The 20,510-nt window shown below is 34.0% G+C and overlaps 4 protein-coding genes and 2 pseudogenes across 7 annotated transcripts; 3 read left to right on the top strand and 3 right to left on the bottom strand.

The window, feature by feature from the left end:
• The first annotated feature begins 641 nt into the window (after positions 1–641).
• Positions 642–18,693, top strand: LOC120141045 (peroxisomal membrane protein 11D-like). 3 transcript variants are annotated; one of them, XM_039155989.1, is made up of 8 exons: positions 642–652; positions 16,827–17,019; positions 17,335–17,409; positions 17,505–17,579; positions 17,668–17,748; positions 17,860–17,934; positions 18,042–18,215; positions 18,515–18,693. In XM_039155989.1, the coding sequence occupies exons 2-8, from the start codon at positions 16,828–16,830 to the stop codon at positions 18,548–18,550; spliced, it is 708 nt and encodes a 235-aa protein (XP_039011920.1). In that variant the 5' UTR covers positions 642–652; position 16,827; the 3' UTR covers positions 18,551–18,693. The 3 variants fall into 3 exon arrangements, with proteins under 3 accessions (XP_039011920.1, XP_039011921.1, XP_039011919.1); XM_039155990.1 differs by lacking the exon at positions 642–652 and adding an exon at positions 15,963–15,982; XM_039155988.1 differs by lacking the exon at positions 642–652 and having other exon boundaries at positions 16,813–17,019.
• LOC120141124 lies at positions 961–1,531 on the top strand (annotated as a pseudogene).
• LOC120141047 lies at positions 1,852–2,283 on the bottom strand. Its single transcript, XM_039155992.1, has one exon. The coding sequence runs from the start codon at positions 2,241–2,243 to the stop codon at positions 1,884–1,886; it is 360 nt and encodes a 119-aa protein (XP_039011923.1). The 5' UTR covers positions 2,244–2,283; the 3' UTR covers positions 1,852–1,883.
• On the bottom strand, positions 3,633–7,700 carry LOC120141043 (annotated as a pseudogene).
• On the top strand, positions 10,574–13,486 carry LOC120141044 (ribosomal RNA small subunit methyltransferase, chloroplastic-like). 2 transcript variants are annotated; one of them, XM_039155987.1, is made up of 10 exons: positions 10,574–10,815; positions 10,910–11,059; positions 11,154–11,210; positions 11,292–11,390; positions 11,582–11,673; positions 11,898–11,986; positions 12,185–12,237; positions 12,410–12,493; positions 12,706–12,816; positions 12,956–13,486. In XM_039155987.1, exons 1-10 carry the CDS (start codon positions 10,600–10,602, stop codon positions 13,019–13,021), a joined length of 1,017 nt encoding a protein of 338 aa, XP_039011918.1. In that variant the 5' UTR covers positions 10,574–10,599; the 3' UTR covers positions 13,022–13,486. The 2 variants fall into 2 exon arrangements, with proteins under 2 accessions (XP_039011918.1, XP_039011917.1); XM_039155986.1 differs by having other exon boundaries at positions 11,582–11,677; positions 11,902–11,986.
• Positions 13,579–14,581, bottom strand: LOC120141046 (xyloglucan endotransglucosylase/hydrolase protein 20-like). Its single transcript, XM_039155991.1, has 2 exons — positions 14,153–14,581; positions 13,579–14,070 (listed from the first exon to the last, which is right to left on the bottom strand). The coding sequence occupies exons 1-2, from the start codon at positions 14,475–14,477 to the stop codon at positions 13,748–13,750; spliced, it is 648 nt and encodes a 215-aa protein (XP_039011922.1). The 5' UTR covers positions 14,478–14,581; the 3' UTR covers positions 13,579–13,747.
• Positions 18,694–20,510: the final 1,817 nt, after the last annotated feature.

The raw sequence follows: 20,510 nt of genomic DNA, 5'->3' as shown, positions 1-20,510 counted from the left end.
AAAGTTATAAAATAATTTTCTGACTATAAATTTTTTTACTGAGTCTATTAACTATTAAAAGTTACAAGATTATCACTCGATTATTTATGTTTCAAATTCGTCATTTTTTATTAAAAATTATCGACCGTCTGAGCTGGACGCTAACATGTTGGTTAAGATATAATAAAATCATATTTTAATGATATTTAGTGGCACTGTCGTTTCTTTCAAGTAGTGACTCGACGACATAATGTAAATAGAGAGTTGATCCACCAAATTTTTTAACCGAAAAAACAAGTTTGGAATATATATGAATCGTTGAATAACGATTTTGTAACTTTTAATGGTTAGAAGACTCAATAAAATAATAGACTATAATCGGAATACTCGATAAATAAAAACCCTATAATTGAGAACCATTTCTATACTTTATCCTTTGATGATTTAATATAAGAGGGACTGTTCATCTTTGTGGTGGGGGCAATGGGGCCTTTTCTCTCTTAATAGTTTGGACCATATCATTCAGTTTGCCTTTTAGCGAAAATGCTTCGGTTTAATCAATTGCATGAAAGGACCAAGTCTTAAACTCTACACATAATTTATAATTTCAAGTATAAAATGAGACTTAAGAGAGAGACAAACTCCGACCTACCTCGAATCTATTAACATAAAAGTTTGTGAATGGCAATTGCCAAAGTACCTTTTTAGCTCTTTTGTTGTCAAGTTTAGCTTTATTAATTGATATTTAATGGATCTAAACTTGATTTTGAAGCGGGATGTTAAGCAACTGTCCATGCATTAAGTATGCGTTTTGAAGCAGAATGTTAAGTAACTGTCCATGCATTAAATACAAACTTCTCCAAAGTACAAGGACTAATGAGAGAAAATTGATTGCTCATGATAAACTGTTTATTAAAGAGAGGCCCATGTACAACTATTGAAGCCCAACAATCATGGCCCAAAGAACAGAAGATCGACGCCATGAAAACTAATACTGCGTAAGGAGTAGATAACCCAAATTTATTCTTCTTAATTCTTGCCTTTTAATTTTAATTATATGATATTCATTGTTTGATGCAGTGGAGGCTTAGAACTTCTATATGAATCTGTTAAAGTTCATGATGTCAATATTGATCTTTCAAAAGGAGCAGATAAGGTAACACCTTTTTTTTAAATAAAAAAAAATCAACATTGTTTCAAGCAGCTTAATTTTTGAAGATTTTAATGCATTGGGTTTGGTTTTGTTCTTTCTTAGTTAACCATGAAGGATTTAGTAGCATAGGTTCGTACCAATTTGATCAAGGAGAGACCTGAAATGTTCATGAAAGGGGAGTTTGTGCAAGTGTTCTCCAGGGTCTAGGAATGACGCAAAAAAGATTTAGGGTTGTCATTTTGAAAAGCAATCCATCTAGCTGATGGGTGGTTTTGGTTTGTGCAGGAGACCCGGTGTTCTCGTCCTCTTGTAAACGAATGCGATTGGGAGTTGAGCGGCCAGCTCACCTTGGAAGAGAAGGATGTGGTAGTTTTCATTTCAACTTTGCATGGTGGGTAGCATGATTATATAGTTACTATATCTTTCATAAACAATCATCACAAAGATCGTATTGGTTTTCCCAAAAGTGTTTTCGCCTTTGAACTTCATTGTTGACGACGTTATACGAAAACACAATGAAATTTTTATTGTCTTCTGCATGTTTCTGTAGGTTAATGTATGTTCCAAGGGAGGTATTCAAGTATTACAAACAGCATACAACTTCACCAAACACACTGGTTTTTCAATTGACCTGAAAAAACAATGAAATCAAATGGAAAATTCTCCACCCTACCTGGTACCAATGAAGGAATTCCTAATAAGAAGAAGTTCAACACACGCCAATGATCAATCATGGCAAATACAAACAAAGCTACCGTTTAAACGATGTCGAAGAAAGAGAGCTCGGAGGAGTAATCTTGATGACAAGTCCAGGGAAAACATCATCAGGGTCATGAATATGAGGGTTGTGCTCCACTATAAATGGATCACCACACTTATCACTTATCGAGTGCAGGGTTTCTCCTTCTGCAACGACATAGATTTCATCGCACGCTCGCTCCAACAGCCGACGACCACCGATCACTTTGCCATCATGTTCCTCTTCATTCATCATCGTAGAGTTCGTTTCCTCGAAAGAGTTGAGTAGTAGAAGGGTCACCAACACGAAGATGCAGCACCAAGAGGCTTCATCCTCGGCAAACATACGACTCCAACAGGTATCCGAAGCCATGGAAGAGGATCGAGTAGTGAAGGTGTAAAAAAAGGGTGGTTTTAAGGGAGAGTTGTGTGAAGTTGAGGGCCAGTACTGGCGGTTTATGATGGTGGGGGGAAGAGGAGAGGCCACGATTTTGTATATTACGTGAGCCCTTTGTTTTGTTTTTGCTTTATTGGAGTGAAAGTTGGGGTTCGTTCCTTCTCCATCTCCTTTTGTTTGTTCTAAAACTTTAATGTCATTTACTTGGAACTTTATTCAGATAATTCGTGCGTTTATTATCATAAAGTGACATCTAAAATTGGATCTTAAGTTATAAATTATACTTAAATGATTATTTTGATCGTTGAAATTTTAGAAGCTACGATCATTAAATTTATGAAAATTTTACACTTGTTATAACTTAACTTACAGTAATCATTTTATAATAATTTGATTTGAATGATTATTTAAATATGATTTAGTAGAATTCATTAAGTGGGTTTAGATATAAAGAGAAATATTATTCTCTTAGAGATTTCGAATTCGAATATTCACGTACTTTATCCCATTCTTTTTAAATATTTGGCCAATTCTCGTAACAGAGGAGATTGAATGTCATCCTTAGAATGGTGGTTCTGTAACTTTGGTTGATTTCTTGAATGAGGAATACGGTACTTTCCATGCTCCTTGTAACTTTCCCCAATATGAAGGAAAAACTTCCCCTTGTTAAGCAAGTTTAATTATGGATTTACTTTGGGATGCCCAAAAACCACGTTTTTTGATTAGAAGAATGAATACTGTGATATAATATGAAGACAAGAGCTTACTCACGAGGATCTCCTTTGTCAGCAATTTTATCACTTACCGTGTAAATATATATATTTTTACTTCAGTTTACCTTTAAAATTTAATTTGATATTTAATTTTTTTTGTCCAATTAAATATTTAAATTTAATTTTAAAGTTCAATTTGATATTTAAAGTTTTTTTAATCCAATCAAGGTATACAAATCTGACTTAAAGATTCAATTTCGTACTTAAAGCCATTTTTATCTAATTAAGAACCTAAATTTATTGGATCAAATCGGTACCTTAACTTCATACTCTACATTTTCTTTATCCAAATTACTACTCACGATAAATGATTTATTTGAAGCATAAGATCAACTTCTGATAATTATTTGGACTAAAAAAATGAGATCAATTATATATACTTGAAAAAAAAGTAAAATTCAAATATCAAAATATATATTTACCATACTAGAATTTATTGAGTATAATAATCTCCTTGAATTAAATTTAACGATTTTTGGTCCTTTGTCTTAGTTCAGATTTGTTTTGTTTTCGTTTCCAACATGACTCAAATGTTCCCTTTCCAACACAGCAGCGCATCATCATAGATAAAAACAACAACATCACCACTAGGAAAGTCTTATGACATTAAAAACCTCCAATATCAATACATGTTTCTTCAAACATCATACATCTAACCTAAGCCGCTTTCACAGTTCAAAATTGTTGCTCAACGAAGCAGGAAAATCCAACCTTATATATATATATATATATCTTCAGAGTCAAACAGGGGCAACCAAAATGCAGCAACTGCTTCAGGGCTGAAATATTATAAGGACCCATGGCAGCGCAAATAATGAATTTAATTTGAAGCTACTTAATGCCAGAGAGAGACTCTTGTATAATCATCTACACGTTGTGATTGGTTGAGCCTAGTAATTTTTCCTCCTCTCTTGGGATGTCGGCCATTGGGATCTGAAAGCCAGACTTGGTAATTTTGTTCCATTCGTTTTCTACTCGAAAGAATATCCATTGGAACCTTCTTAGCATCTCTAAGGCGGTGACCAGAAACACAGTCAGGTAGTTGTGGCGGAGATGAGCAGACAGGTTATACGTCCATGTGCAACGCAAAACCAAGTTGCTTCAGATAACCCAAAAGTAAACCTACCAAGTTTGAAAAAAATTGGCAATTATGCATGTAAGCCAACTACTGATGTGCCAATGACGTCTTGCAGAATGAAATTGCATTATCTGCACTAAGATTCTTACCCATCGTCGCCCATATAACAGATTAGAACATAAACTTGGTTTGTTGAACTTGAAGATCCTAGTGAAGACACTGATGTACATGCCAAATTTAAACTTAATTTGGTGCAAGGAATGCCGGTGTGGCATCACAATCAAACGCTATATAAACTGTGTGGAATGGTGATATATAATCATACCTAAGGTCCCAATCACGAGTTATGTCCCAATAAAACGAATAGAGTGAGTTAATAAGACTTGAGAAAAGCCAGAGGCGACGATAAACATATGTCCACCTATCAGGTTAGACATGATATTTAAGGGCAGAAAGAAAAATCACAGGGACTGCTGTTGAGTATTTTAAAGCTGAAAACCATAAGCAAACTTGGTTAGAATAAAAAATATAGCAGTTGAACAGAATTACATAGAAGAAAAATCAGGTGTAAATAGTTACATAGCTCATATGAGATGAACCATGTGAGAACTAGCTATAGAAATCACGGACAAAGTTCAATGATGTCCTGTCCATAGAGTTTTAAGAATTTTCTTCATTTACATTGTATACTTTACCAGTCCAGATATCCATATCCATTCCGACTAGATGTAAATTAATAAGAAAATAGTAAGCATCAAGGACCTAGATGTATTACCATTAAAAAGGGCTGGCTTCTCTTTTGTGTCTTTATACTGACGCAGACATTGCAGTAGCCGCCAAATATAAGGAATAACAAGCACTAGCGGAATTGCAACTGAGTGGCTGCCACAAACCGAGTCTGCTTCAAACCATGCAATTGTTGCAACCTACATGCCAAGAGAAACCTCATCTTAGTTATCTGAGGAGATCAACATTGCATCAACACAAAGAGCTTCGACAATTCAATGTTGATCAAATTCAAATTAAGCATAATCATATTTAGTACTAAATAAGATGGGCCCTCATTGTTTCTTAATATCATCCCTAAAAGGATAAAATGGTTGGCTGATAACTGCAAACATTAGTTTATTTAGAAGATCTCACACAAGCGATCCAAAAACAACTGTATTGTAAAGCATTATAAGCACAACATTATGCCTTAAGTTCAATGGGTTTTAACTGCCTCGGAAACCATCAACTTATTTTTCATAGAATTGCAGGAACACATAATGAAGTAGGTGATACAATTTACAGATAATAATTAAAGACCATGAAAGTGCTAGGTTGTTGAAGGCCTTATCTTCAGCCAATTTGGAAAAATAATTAAAACTAAAAATCCCACAAAGCAACATATTTGAGAGCGCTCTTAGCCTTTTATAAATAACCAAAATTACCTGGCGATGAACCATTTGACAGACTGAACGCTCCAAATCTGAAAATACCTTCGCAAAAATAAAGATTAAGAAATTAGGGAAAAATCCAGCTCCACTTATGAAATCAAATTCTAATATTATAACATTAGCGTATGTCCAGTAATTTTGGTTCTATGAGATACATCTAAACAGCAGGAAACTGAAACTTTCTCCAAAAGAGTGAAAGTACGAGAAAGTATTTTCATAGGATTCTACCTACAATTGGTACAATCTAAATGTTAAGAGAAAGGAAATAAGCAACTTGCTTAAGGAGATGAAATGATGTTACAGGTTCATACCTTGGCCATGGAGGTTAAAATGTCTGCCAAGAAGAAGTCAGGAAACGAAATTGGCTGTTATACAAGAATTAAACAAGTACAAAATGCAAATGCATGTATGTCAGCCACAGCAAAACTCTGAGTAATTGCTACTAAAAAGGAAAAATCCAAAGAGTAAAGGGAAAATACTCCGATATAAGGAAATGCTAATCTACAAATGCAGCTTGCTAGTTCAAGCACAAAGAAAGAGAAAGGTACACTAGAAACTAGCCTGAAGTGGGAAAGCTATCCGCCAGAGTGTTCTTAGCAAGAAGTAATGAGATGAAAAATAGAAAATGTCGAAGGGGAATATCAAAACCAAGGCAACAGCAACGTAGAGGATCACCTGCAGGTTGTATTTCAAATGTCAGAACCATCAATGTGTCAAATTACTGATGGCACTGGAAACTTGGTAATCCTATAGAATCCAATATACAAAACTACAAGAGAAGACTACACATAGTCCCATAAACATTTGCATTCATACACATACATACAGAATCATTAAACTGACAAGCGATAATTAAGTAGTAAAGCCATAATTGATAACTCTAATTGTTGAAAACATGCAAAAGGTTACTATCTTGGGACCAAAATCTCAATAAAGCACATGAAGTGCAAAAATCCAAATAACATGGGAAGTATTTAAAACAAGTACCTTCCATATTTCTCTGTGAGTAAGATGGTTTTGATCAAGATCAAATATTTTTGCATAACTAATAGTACTCTGGGAGAAGACCCATAAGCACACTCCCCACAGCCAAACCATCATTGTCTACAATTGCGAGAACAAGAAGTAAGATTCGACAAACATCTAATATCAAATATCAATCCGTAATCATACTAAAAAATATGTTAACTAACCACAAGAAGGAGAGGGTTATAATATAAGAATGCCTCATACAAGAACAAGTCTCTCAAGCCTGCACTCATTCTCATGAGTGAATCCCATCCAATCTGTTTCATAAAAAGAAAAGAACCATTTTCAAGACCAAATCTCACAAGCATCCACTGCATCCTAGCTAACTGTAATAATACCGACCTTGCAACTAGTCAATGCCCAGATCAAAAACCATATAACCTTAAATCTCCACAGAAAGGTAGGAGAAGGCATTATGGCTGTGGCGTGCATTGGTGAACTGGAACCCTTCATTTCACCTACCACAAAAGGAAACACATAACCTTCTATTGCACTATTTCCAGGTTCACCAGCCCCTAAACAACAAATAAAAAAACAAAAGGTAAAAAAACAACAACAAAAAAAACATCCGTAGTATGTTCAATAAGTTAAAATCGAAGGTCAATCAATTACCGAAACAGATAAAAGATTCACCTAGGTCAGAAGAAACAGATTTGGCGCCAGGTTTCCGAAGATGAGGACTGTGAGAAGAACCGATTGCCGTCAGATTTTCAAACATGAGCTTGTCTGTATGATTTTTATATTTCGATCTTAATCAAAATACATCCTGCACCAGTCGAATTCCAGTTTCATTTCCTTATCCATAAACAACAAAGCAAAAATATCCTAAAACTAATGCATCATAAGAATTCATAATTAATATGATTACGGAATTAGTAATAGCAGCAAGTAACGAGTAATGATCAGATCCGGAATGAGAATGAGACGGAATCACGGAAATGTTACTGGATTGAGATCTGAAACGACGCCGTTGATTAACGATGTTGGCAGATCTGGAAAGAGAGTGAACGAGATGAGTAGATTTTGAACTGAGTTAGAAGTGCATTTCAGTTCAGTGCGGAATCCATCGTTACATTCCCTCTCCTTGTTCCTTGGCTTTATTTTTCTTTTTGGAGAAGGATATGATAACCTCATCAGTACAGTTTACGTTAGGTAGCACTAAAATACGCAAAGCCACGCAAAATGGGCGAATGGGCGGTGGGCTAACTTGGAGCCGCGATAGGCGGTAGTATGTATATGTTGGGGAATGCTAGCGCTACTCGACCTGCTCAACAAAAACCCTTCAGATGCTTCTCTGTCACTCAAATCTGCATGTAAAAAGGAAGAATAAGATCCTAATCCTATATATATAATCTCTCTAATGTTATTAATATTTTAATTATTTAATATCCTATTAATAATTTGATTTGTTGTAAAATATTATATTAATGTTTTCTTAAATTTAAACATTTAGGAATTAAAATAGTAAAATCTTCAGGAATCAAATTTTAAAAAAAAACTATTAAGATGAAGAGCCAATTGATATATTAAGCTTTTTAGGTACTTAAAATAAATATCTAAATTATATATTTTTTAAGTACTTAAGATTATTTTAACTAAAATAGTAAAGCTAATTGTTAACATCCATAAAAAAGCATTATTTAATGCAAATCACGAAAGCAAGATGGAGCTTTCGAAGGACCCACAGCAATCAAACTATCACTTTCCAATATTAATTTGAACCTACCACACCATTTAGAGATCAAGAAGACTCTAATAGCATGATTAAATGCAGGTATCTCCGTCGTAATAGGCAAGCTAGTGCCAACAGGACGAGAGAATGAAAGTAAACAACAATCATTCTCATCTCTAAAAATGCCCACAATTATTATGGGCGATTTGATCAAACTGACGTCATTTAATTGAATATTTAATTTTTTAGTATCGGTTGATATATATTTTTCGAAGTGACACTCTTTCGTTGAGCTGGCGAAAGGCGCGTCTCCGGAGACGCGTTTTACCCGTGTTTTCGCTGAGTTGGATGCCACGTGTGGAAGGCGCATCCCCGGGGACGCGCCTTCACTTGATTCTGATGACTCGACTGCCACGCTGGTATTTTGTTTAATAATAAATATTTTATTTTTATTTTTATTATAAATTAATAATATATTATGTAAAGTGTTTCGATTATAATGTAAGAATTATCAAATGTATTTTGTTAATGTGTGTTAAATGTGGAGTGAATTATCTACATTAATATGATAGAACAATATATGAAAACCAGTTTTGATTTTATTGTAGTTATAAGAAAAATGTATGAAATTATAATATTACACATATGGTTATATTATTATTTTTGATTTTGATTATCGATCTATTAATTTTATCAGTTAATTAGTTAAATGTTATCAATCTAGTCATCTCTTATCAATATTTAACGAAAATATTGATGCATAAGTTAATAAATTAGTATAATTACATATTTAATCTTCAAGACTTACATATTTTATGAAATTAGTCTTATTGAAAATTTAATTTAATAAATTTAATCATCCAATCAGAACATGAAATGTGTCATCGTATACATAATTTTTTAATCCTCCAAAGTGAAAGGAATATGAGAGACCACGAGTTGCACGAATCTCAATAAAAGTGACATACATTTCAATAAGAGATTGTGAACTCCCCATATAAGCATCAACCATCATAGAAACATCATCATCGTTTGAAAGCTGAAATGATGTATACGTGAGCGGAAAAAGTTCAGTAGGAAATCTATACTGAAGTGAATATAGTCTTCTCTGGCCTGCTACACGAATCTTTAACGAAATTTTTATGATTAACTCCTCAATTGTGATGTTTCTCTTCAAGGTTAAGGGGATATAATGATCTAACTAAAAAACAACCCCCTCTTCAGCTTCTTTAATTTAAATATTACCATATCGCTAAAATAACTGGAGATATGATCAATATCAAATCGCAACATCATTTCATTTTCCATTATAACTGTAGACAAAACAATATAATTAGCACAAAAAATTAATAATTTTAAATAAATAATAATTATATAAATATTATTTTAATAAAAAAAAATAATATTTACATAAATATATTAATATAAAATATAATAACTATTTAAAAAGATATTAATATAAAAATAAATTTCTTACCACTAATAACAAATTTAAAACTCAAATAGTTAGAGAATTTGAGTTATATAAGAGAGGATAATATGATTTTGGTGTGAAGAATGAGGGAGGGTTGAGGGGGTTTATATAGGGGAGGAGGAGGGATAGTTAGAGAAAACGGGTGGGGGCATTTATGGCATTTAATGGAAGGCGCGTCTCCGGGGATGCGCCTTCCACACGTGGCAATCGAGTCATCAGAATCCAGTGAAGGCGCGTCCCCGGGGATGCGTCTTCCACATGTGGCATCCAACTCAGCGAAAACACGGGTAAAGCGCGTCACGCGCCTTTCGCCAGCTCAACCGAAAGGGTGTTACTTCGAAAAATATATATCAAACGGTGTTAAAAAGATAAATATTCGATAAATATATATCAATTTGGTCAAATCGCCATTATTATCTATTCTGTTTGTCGTTGAATGTCCACTATTGATTATCACACATTCACATTCTTCTGTTATCGTAAATTAACGAATAACAAATGAAATAAACGGATGAGAGATAGTGTTAATTATATCCAACGTTTCTTCCAGTCAAAAGAACAAATTTAATTGTTGTAACGACGAGATGACATTTGAGCACAATAGACAAAATTTATAAATTTTAAGAGAAATGTCGAGAAATTAAGATTTTTCTTAAAATTAAGAATTTTAGAATTATTATTTAAAAAAAAATTATATACATATCAAATAACGTTTGAAAATAGATTTTTTAAACAATTAAATAAAAAAATATAATTTAATCACTCTTTTTTCAATCAATTAAGATGTAGCATTGAATTTTCAAAAAATTGGGATAAAACAAGAAGGGAAAAAAAATTTCACTTTCCAAATTTATCGGTAAGGAAGACATGACCACTGCGACTCATCTTTTCCACTCTCTCCCGCCAATTGTTTCCCTCCCGACCGCTAAAGTCCCGGCGGCCAATACCAGTTCCCGCGTACGAAATCAAACGACGCTGTTGCATATAGCGTGCGCTTTGAGGAGGAGCCGAGATGACGATTACCACGCCACCCTCAAAGCTCTCAACTCAAAGGGCCGCTTCCCACGAAAATCCCTCGGCCAGGTCAAATTACACGCCCCACTTCTCTTTCTTGTTTCTAATGCACTGGGTTTTAGATAACCTAATTAATTGTGGCATATTTATTTAACATATGCAGCATTACATGTTGAATTCTGAAATTAACGAGCAACTGGTACGGGCGGCCAATGTAGAAGAAGGTGACGTGGTGTTAGAAATTGGACCGGGAACTGGTTCTTTAACCAATGTCCTCATAAACTCCGGTGCCACAGTTCTAGCCATCGAAAAGGTCCGTTCTTTTCAATTCCAAATTACAATTACTGAAAATAAATTTTATTGAAGAATATAGCTTGGATTTATTTTATTTTGTTTATGTGATGTAGGATCCTCATATGGTGGCTCTTGTAAGAGAAAGATTTGAAAGCACGGACAGGTTCAAGGTGAATTAGTAAATTGTCTAACAAATATTACTTCTTTATTGAATTTTGAATATCTTTTAATACTATATGAGAATTTTTTAGGTATTACAAGAGGATTTTGTCAAATGTCACATTGGTTCTCATATTTCTCCAATGTTGGAAAGTAGAAAGGCTCTGAATGCAAGCTTAATCCGCTCCAAAGTAAGAACTATGCTTCGTTTAGTTGTCTTTTTAACGACTCTACACTTAAAACTAAGATTAGATTTTCGACCTTAATTTGATGCTAATGCTAATTAAGAGAAGTTGAATTTGTGAATAATAGATATATTGCCTCCCTCCCAAATTGCCTTGCCAATCTTATTTATAATAAGTTTATACTCTTCGTTTTGCAGGTAGTTTCTAACCTACCCTTTAACATAAGTACGGATGTAATTAAACTACTTCTTCCTATGGGTGATATTTTCTCCAAAGTTGTTCTCTTGCTCCAGGTCTGTAAAATCTTTATCTATCCCTTTTTTTTATTGATATGGTAAAACTAGCATTCGACGTCAAAATTTTCAAGTGTTTGGGTCATTGTTGCATCATTTGTGAGGTAGAAATATGAGGTTGAATATGTTTAAAGTCTTTTTTCTCTCTATGTTGATTGTCTCAGCCTGTTTGGATTAAGTATTCATAAACTGGCTTACTAATTGTAATGCTTAAATAATACCAGGAGGAAACAGCTGTACGATTGGTGGAATCGTCTTTGCGGACACCTGAGTACCGACCCATCAACATCTTCGTAAATTTTTATTCTGGTATTTCTACTATATTTAGGGGATCTAGAATAAATTATTATCATGTGTTTTTTATTCAATGAAGTTTTTTGTTTGGTGTTAATTTGTTGGTTTTTTTAGCTTTCAACTATATGCAATGGGAAATAACTTTGTTGATGTGTACCTGGTAACAATCTTTTTGAAAACTTGTGTGATACCTTTATATCGTGTTGCTTTCAGAGCCTGAATACAACTTCAGAGTCCCAAGAACAAATTTCTTTCCTCAACCTAATGTAAGTCATCTAAATGATGTTAAGGCATCATATTTTACCATTTTGAGATTCACCTTAAACCAATCTAGCGTCACCTGGAATAGCTCCTTCGTTCTCTAACAGGGTCCACATGAAACATATTTTACTTTACTGAAAGGATGGATACTAAGTCTTCGTTTTTATGCTTTTGTAGGTTGATGCAGCTGTCGTTACATTTAAGCTGAAGCAAGCTCCAAACTACCCTTCTGTGGCCTCCACGAAAAGCTTTTTCTCCATGGTTGGGTGGTTTCCATGTTGAGGCAACTTTACTTTTAGTTATTACTGAAACTCGGAATAGCTCACGTAGGACAGTAGGAACATAAATTAGACCTTCAAACTTGGCCTGTGACCTGTTTTGGGATGATATCCATATATTTTCTGATAATAAAACCTAAATTATTATTGCTTGAATAAAGTGATACCTTAGAGTTATTTACTTAAAAACTTTAGGTGAATTCTGCATTCAATGGAAAACGTAAGATGTTGAGGAAATCACTCCAGCACATATGCCCATCCAGTGAGATAGAAAGAGCTCTTGGAGATGCTGGCCTTCCAATAACTGTGAGTTTCAGTCGAAACCGACACCTTCTACTTATTAGTTTAGTTATTTCCTCCTTTTATCTGTTATATGCAATTTTGCTTAACTGATGGTAATCTCACCTCTGCACCAAGTTAATTGATACTCGAATCATGTATGCAGTCAAGACCTGAGGAGCTCACCTTAGATGATTTTGTGAAGTTGCATAATATGATAGCGAGAGTCTAGTTCTGCTCAGTTCTCAGGCGTTCGGAGGTTGCAAATGGCCTCATTTCCTTCCTAAGAAGAGCTAGGTTAACCATTTGCCATGGACACCAAATGCAGCCTTTTACACCATATGGTTCAGCTTGAAGAAGAAAAATGCAATTGTTGAACAGGAACTCATCAATGGAAGACAGTGCCATAGAATTTACTTTGATATCCACAGCCCACCTCAAAAGCAGCAGCACCCGGCACCAGCAGATGGTATCTCCAGGGTAATGACGGTTATTACTTAGTCATGTATCTTTTTTTCAAGTATTGTTAAAACACTTACCCCATATTCAATTATCATAGCATCATTAACACATCTATGTAGATTTCACCAGATTTTACATGTATACTTTAAATATAAAGTGTACAGAGTACATGCCCTTTGGAAGGGGAGGTTGTATTCTCTGCTACTTCATATCTTATAACATCAAGTTGAGCACCTTTCTTCATATCTTATAGCTTCCATCTTCTGAATGCTAACCATGCTAGTAAAACAAGTCCTTGCAAATCAATAAGATTTTCTTTGGATTATATTTTTATGAAAGGAAAATGAGATTATTAAGACGAACCAGAGAGCGAATTACAACTTGCAACACACAATAGAGTAAAAGATAATATAGGGAAAACCCAAAGAAAAGATCCATCAAACAACAAGAGACACTCAGACGAACACAACTCGAAAGAAAGCAAGAACAGGCCAGATCATGATGAATCACAAGAACATTCGACAACAGTGTTGTTGACAGGCACTTGAATATCCTTATAGAGACAAACATAGGGAGCATCGGAGCCAATGTAAGGCCCAGTCCATCGAGCTTCATCAATGTAGCTTGCATCCCAAACCGAAGCGTACAAAAACATGGGCTTCTCAGGAAATCCCTCACCTTCCTTCTTCTCCGCTTTCCTCACCACCTTCCCATCAATAACCCACTCTATAGAATCAGGATTCCATTTGATTGTGTATTCATGGAACCCATCGGAGCAGTCAAAACCCAGATCATGAATCTGCTCTCTGTTCCCAGTTCCTACATAAAAAAATTTACACACAAAAACCTTAGAAACATAGCAAAAATAAATGCAGTACTTAAGAAAAAAAATTGTATGAACCTGTTGAGTAGTAATTGGTTTGGACTATAGTTTTGTCTTTGCCAAGGAACTCGAAATCGATCTCGTCTTGGGATTTGTCGCCTTCGAGAGAGGAGAGGTAAATATTGAAGTTGAGGCCACTGGTGTTGCCTTTGGGGCATTGGATAAGGGAAGTGAAAGTGCCGTAGAGGAAGCGAGTGGTGGAACGCCATCTGGCGCCTCCGCGGTGGTCGAAGGTGAGTGTGATGGAGTTGGAGACGGGACAGTGGGTGCAGGCCTCTGGAGTATAGTCTATGGCTATTTCTTTGATGGGTTGAACTTCATGGTGAAGTGATGGATCCGCCATTGTCAAGTTTGCTAGCAGAGGGAAACTGAGAGAGTGAGATCTAACTATTTTGGTTAGTCGACTCTTTTCCAGCCACTAGCCAGCCTCCTATTCCTCTCTCGGAAGAAAAGGATATGGAGTATATACCACATCTCCAATATGATATATTTATTAATACATGCACGTTTGTCTAGGAACAGTGATTTAATAACATATGTGGTCACTAATATTTCTGCAAGTTTTTTCCACTACTAAAATTTAAAAGTTACATTATAGTCCCTAATTTATTATTTATCTCAAAATGACTATTAATATTATCAAATTATCATAAAAGGATCATATTATCTTTAACTATAGGTTGATGAAAGACATGTTAACAAAAATTTATTAATATCTAATATGGACCCTAAATTATCACACTATCTTTGACTTATGATTTATCTACGATCAAATGTATTCGATCTTAATTTAGTCCTACAATACTATGGAAAGCGATCAAAGAGAGGTAGTCAACAGACAAAATACGTAAGTCATTAGAATTTTCATAAGAACATTAAATATGAACTTAAATGATACACAGATATTTATTTTACACATTTCATGTTTAATCATTTTCTAAAATCATGTTTCGGATCAATTCAAATAACATTAGTTTGTTGCTTATGTAAACTTAGATGTATAAATGAATCCTAAATACTATTAAGGGTGGAATTAATGTTTTGCAACAGTCAAAATTATGATAGTCAAAATACTTGAATCTGACATATTCTGACTCGATTTGATCATATGAAATCATTTTTAATTCATGACAAGTTTAATAAGAAATAGTTAAAGAGTGGTGGAATTAATTTTAATATAGAAAAATCTTAGTTCCAATCTAGATAACTACTATAATATTTCATATAATATTTCAAGATATTTATAATAATATTTCTTTAGATATTTATTGTTTTTAATTATATCTTTATCTTACTAAAATAAAATAAAAATTATTTATATCTGATAATTGTTAGTATATGCATTTTAAATTAATGTTAATTATGTTTATATTTCAACATTATTAATTATGTTTAGTCATAATGATTATTTTTTTAATTGTTTGATTAATTTTTAATCATTTATTGTATGAATATATTTTACTTTTTAAAAGTAATTTATATATTATGACATGTTTTAAGTAAAGTGATAAACTGACGTGATTCAATCTAATTAAATTTATAATATTTTATAAATAAATTATAAATTTTATCATTCAATTTTATCTTTATCTTTATTTTATTTATTAAAATATAAAAAAATAATCAATTATACCTGCAATGTAATCAATTTAATAATATTTAAAAACCATTTCGAAAAGATTGGACCGAACAAGCCTTTATCAGACGTAGAGATAGAGGATCAGAAAACGACACATTGAGCTGACGCTGGAGACAACGTGAGACCCAGAAACTCCAATCTGCCCGCTGCCTTAGAAAACACGATTTTCTATTAAAGAAAAGGGGTAAAATCATCAGGCACTTTCTTCGGTACCTTTCTCATTCGATTTTTCTGTTTTCAGACCTTTTATCTGGGTACTTGCCCAATTCACGGAACCCCCAGTTTTTTTTATTGATTCGCATCTGTTGTTAGCTGTAAGAAGACAAATCTTTGCTTTTAAGTTGACTGTATGTTGCTGCTGTTGTATGGTTTTGGGTACTTTTTTGAAATTTAGTTTGTGTTGTTTTATAATATTCTTAGTGTTTTCCAATTTGGGTGTTTCGTGTTTTGATTATTTGATTAAGTTTTTGAATTTTTACTTTCTTTTTATTATTTGTTGTCAGGTATGCTTGGTTGATAGGAAATAGGGAAACTGGAAAATTAAATTATGGGTATCTTGTTTATTAGATTGATACAATTCAAAGCTAAGCTAAACTGTTGGGTACTAGACTTTGCTGGTTATGATTTTGCTGATTATCTGTTCTAGCTAAAAGCTTCCTTGTATGTTTTTTTGCAAGTCAATAGACTTCAGACTATAGTATTTGTGAAGAGAGTTTGATGCTTGGTGCTGAATATCTTCTACTATTAAGACTTTCCTCATTTCCATCCTTCATACCAAGCAAAGCCTAAAGTGAACTTATGGTTATTCAGTTTGAGTTTAAGCTATTAATTAGAGCTTTCATGCTATTTAAGGATATAATTTTTTTTAGCTTGTTCATGCTATTTAAGGATAGAATTTTTTTTAGCTTGTTCATGCCATTAGTTAGAACTTGATTGTTTAAACAGCAACATTGTCTCCCTGCATCTTACGATCACATGTGTGCTTTTGCATCGGCCCTTTAGGTTTGTGCGAGAATGTAATTATTAGGATTTTTCAGGTGTTTTGCAGATAAGGATGAGTACGCTGGATGTAACTAGAGCGGAACTTGCTCTTATAGTTTTGTATTTGAACAAGGCTGAAGCAAGGGATAAGATATGCAGGGCCATTCAATATGGCTCGAAATTCTTAAGTAATGGGCAACCTGGAACCGCACAAAATGTTGACAAATCAACCAGCTTGGCTCGGAAAGTGTTCCGCCTTTTTAAGGTTATCTCACTTTGTCATATATAAAACTAACTAGTTGGCTTATGTTGAACAATGATCGACCTTTTTCACTTATTAGATAAATAATATTTCTTTTTCTGTTATATTGCTGAAAGTAGAGCACTCTGAGCTAATGCATGGTATGAAGATTTTTTGTTGTTGCTCTTTTTGGTTTCTTAAAAGCATTGAGTTAACTGAATTCGGATAACATGAAAAAAAATACTTGGTACCACGAAAGGCATATGATAGCGAACTTAAGTTCTCCCATTATTTTTATTATAAATATAGTTTGATTCTTGTTTCATTGTGAATTTGCAGTTTGTCAATGATTTGCACGGTCTTATTAGCCCAGTTCCTCAAGGAACTCCCCTTCCACTTGTTCTGTTAGGAAAGGTATGATAAACTTCCAATTTCCTTTGGAATTTCTCTACTTTCAAGTCAACTTAGTTAATTTAACACCCCTTGGATTAATTTAATGTTTGTTTCAGTCGAAAAATGCATTGTTGTCAACTTTCTTATTTCTCGATCAAATTGTCTGGCTTCACAGATCAGGCATCTATAAGGTATGCAACACACTTCATTTTTGTATTCTATTTAACTTGTTTGTCTTTGTTTACAATTATTAGCTTGAAAAAAAAATTCCATCTACAGAACAAAGAACGTGCTGAGTTGCTTGGACAAATATCCCTTTTCTGCTGGATGGGTTCATCAATCTGTACCACCTTAGTTGAGGTTTGTTGCTCTTTGTTAATTTTAGATCAAATCTCTCTACCTACAATATTTTTAGATGTTCAGTGAGCTATAATATCCCCCTTTTCAAAACATATGACATCTTTTTATCAGCTTGGGGAGCTCGGAAGGCTATCTTTATCAATGAAAAAGTTGGAAAAGAATCTTAAGAATTGTGACAAGTACAAGGTATGCTCAATATGTGTTTTCTCTTAAGTGTTATTGTAATCATTCTTCTGCATTCCGATTCTTTTGTTGCTGCAGTTTCCAACTTTATTGTGCTTATATAAATGCAGAATGAGGAGTATCGTGCAAAGCTCCAAAAATCAAATGAGAGGACTCTGGCCCTTGTTAAAGCAGGAATGGATATAGTCGTAGCAGTTGGGCTTCTTCAATTGGCACCTAAGAAAGTCACTCCACGTGTGACTGGAGCCTTTGGATTTGTTACATCTCTCATCTCCTGTTATCAGGTATTCGATTTCATCTTTTGAGTCTTGGGTTGCACATTTTTCTTTTTCAACAGTTGGTTGAATATTAGAACTGAATTCATATATATATGGGGAATTGCTAGTTTTGTTGAGGAATAGTTAAAGATTAACACAAAAATAGAGAAATTCTACAAGCTAGTCGATCATATATGAATGGCAGCTGATGTAAAATAAAATCAGCATTACATGAATTGTTTCTGTAAAGAGAATAGGACATATATGAAAATTTTGGTTTGATTTACGAACTTTGGAGGCTGACAGGATTATGCTCTGTGTTGCAGTTAATTCCATCACCACCCAAGTCCAAGACACCCTGATGTCGGAAGCCTGTTTTGCTCAACAAGCTTAGAGTATCATTTAAATAATTTCATTGAACTTGTACTTTTAAGTTCATATTTGTGTAGGCTTTGAAGAATATGTGAACCTGGGGTGACTTGACCTGATCCTCTTCCTTTGTAGCGCTTCTGTTTTGCATTTCTTTCAAGCACTCAACAAAATAATACTGATACATATTGCTGTTATTTGTTCACATTGCTGAATGAAGGTTGGGTTAATATTATATAGTGTTTGTATGAAAATTTTGTTTAGTTAGGTTAACAGTTCCCCAGTTGTGTCCCAAAATTACAGAATGAAATCTGCGTCTAGCTCAAGACCAACCGGCAATTATTACGCATACTATTTGGTGAATGTAAATAACTGAGATATACAGTTAAAAGTGAAAATATTTTTATGAATAAAAAAACGATGTAAATTCATAAAAAATTTATTCTCAATCATCCACTATGTTCATCTAATAATCTTATATTAATATAAAATTATTATTTTTTACATAATGCAAGTAGATATTTATCCCTATATATATAAACTTGTCACTCCATTCCTCAGCATCACAGTTGGAAGATGTGGAAGCCTCACACTTGGATAAAGCTAATAAATATTGGTAACACTATAATATTACATCAGAATAACTAAAGCCCTGAACAAAGTTTAGGTAACACCCGGGAGGGGCCTAACCGCCCAGCACACTAATAGTGTTGCAGGAATTTTAGCTTCCATGTGACCATGTACTCGGTTCAATGGGGGAAGAAAACTAGTACAAGTTTATTCTATGACAATGTCTTCCTCATCCTCGTCTGATTCTACATCCCATCCATACCCATATTCCATGATAACTACATTTCCCCCATTTTCAGGTAGTAAATTTACAATCTGCTCCAAGTCTCTCAAGCGCAACTGCAGAGTGGAAGCAAAACTAGTCTGTTCAGGTAGGGGCGGTGGTTGTGCGTAGCTCCGTGCCTCCAGCATAGATTTTTCAGAGGGTTCAAGTATCTGAATGCCAAAGGAAGGAGATAAAGGACGTCCCATTACTTGAACGTGAGAGACACTGCAAAGATGCCAACCAACAGATTGGATCAAAATAAGGGCATAGCAAGATGGCTAAAAATCACTAAAGAAACCTAGAGACGAACAATGTAATTGATTCAAGGGTCCCTAAGATAAATCTTATAGAAAAAAAAAAAGAAAACTATTACTCTTAACTCTGCCACAAGATGTAATCCACTACGATACGTATTAAAAAAATGTATTTACACGAACATGAATCGATCGAAATTTGAGTAGAAAGGACAATGATGCAAATCTTTCCCCTTATATAAAGGGTATGTCGTAGGTTCCTAAGCAAAAAGATGAACTTTAGTTTCTAAAACATGAAGATCATTTTACAAGGGATATTATTATCTTTGGATTTTATACTGCGCCTAACAAGATAAAAATTTTAAAGCGTCATTTTGTTTAAGTTTTCCTTTAAAAAATAAATTTGTATTGAAGAAGTATGATTTTCCTCTAAAATAGTAGTATTGAGAAATATTCTGTATTATTTAGAATGCAAAGTGAAGATACTAATTTTTTTTACCCATATTAATTTATTTATTATTATTATTATAATTATAATTATAATTATTATAATTATTATAAATATTATTATTATTATTATTATTATTATATTAAATATATATATATAAATAATAATAAAAATAATAAAAAAATACAAACCAATTTTCTGGCCCAAACCAAACTGAAACCCAAAAACATTTAGGGTTTCAGTTAGGGTTTCCTAACCCTAATCCCTAGCCGCCTCTAATCCCTAGCTGCCTCTGCCTCCACCGCTGCCACGTCCCAACCGAAGGCTCCAGAAGCTCCAACGCCAGCCGTCCACGCCATGGCTAAGGGGTGAGTCATCACTGGTAGTCCGGTGACTCACAAAAGGGAAAGGAACAA

This window comes from Hibiscus syriacus, unplaced genomic scaffold (assembly GCF_006381635.1).
Source record: "Hibiscus syriacus cultivar Baekdansim isolate YM2019G1 unplaced genomic scaffold, ASM638163v2 tig00110793_pilon, whole genome shotgun sequence".
NCBI classification, from domain to species: Eukaryota; Viridiplantae; Streptophyta; class Magnoliopsida; order Malvales; family Malvaceae; genus Hibiscus; species Hibiscus syriacus.
Note: the sequence above shows the minus strand (reverse complement) of the source record. Positions and strands in the feature narration are given on the sequence as shown.

What these genes read in the sequence shown, in the direction of transcription:
- LOC120141046 (XM_039155991.1), bottom strand. Translation starts at nt 14,477, where the DNA reads ATGGCGGATCCATCACTTCACCATGAAGTTCAACCCATCAAAGAAATA. An exon ending in AACCAATTACTACTCAACAG is followed by an intron (nt 14,071 to 14,152) that starts GTTCATACAATT and finishes TTTTTTATGTAG; the next exon opens with GAACTGGGAACAGAGAGCAG.
- LOC120141047 (XM_039155992.1), bottom strand. Translation starts at nt 2,243, where the DNA reads ATGGCTTCGGATACCTGTTGGAGTCGTATGTTTGCCGAGGATGAAGCC.
- LOC120141044 (XM_039155987.1), top strand. Translation starts at nt 10,600, where the DNA reads ATGACCACTGCGACTCATCTTTTCCACTCTCTCCCGCCAATTGTTTCC. An exon ending in ATTTCTTTCCTCAACCTAAT is followed by an intron (nt 12,238 to 12,409) that starts GTAAGTCATCTA and finishes ATGCTTTTGTAG; the next exon opens with GTTGATGCAGCTGTCGTTAC. An exon ending in ATGCTGGCCTTCCAATAACT is followed by an intron (nt 12,817 to 12,955) that starts GTGAGTTTCAGT and finishes TCATGTATGCAG; the next exon opens with TCAAGACCTGAGGAGCTCAC.
- LOC120141045 (XM_039155989.1), top strand. Translation starts at nt 16,828, where the DNA reads ATGAGTACGCTGGATGTAACTAGAGCGGAACTTGCTCTTATAGTTTTG. An exon ending in CACTTGTTCTGTTAGGAAAG is followed by an intron (nt 17,410 to 17,504) that starts GTATGATAAACT and finishes TGTTTGTTTCAG; the next exon opens with TCGAAAAATGCATTGTTGTC. An exon ending in AGAATTGTGACAAGTACAAG is followed by an intron (nt 17,935 to 18,041) that starts GTATGCTCAATA and finishes ATATAAATGCAG; the next exon opens with AATGAGGAGTATCGTGCAAA.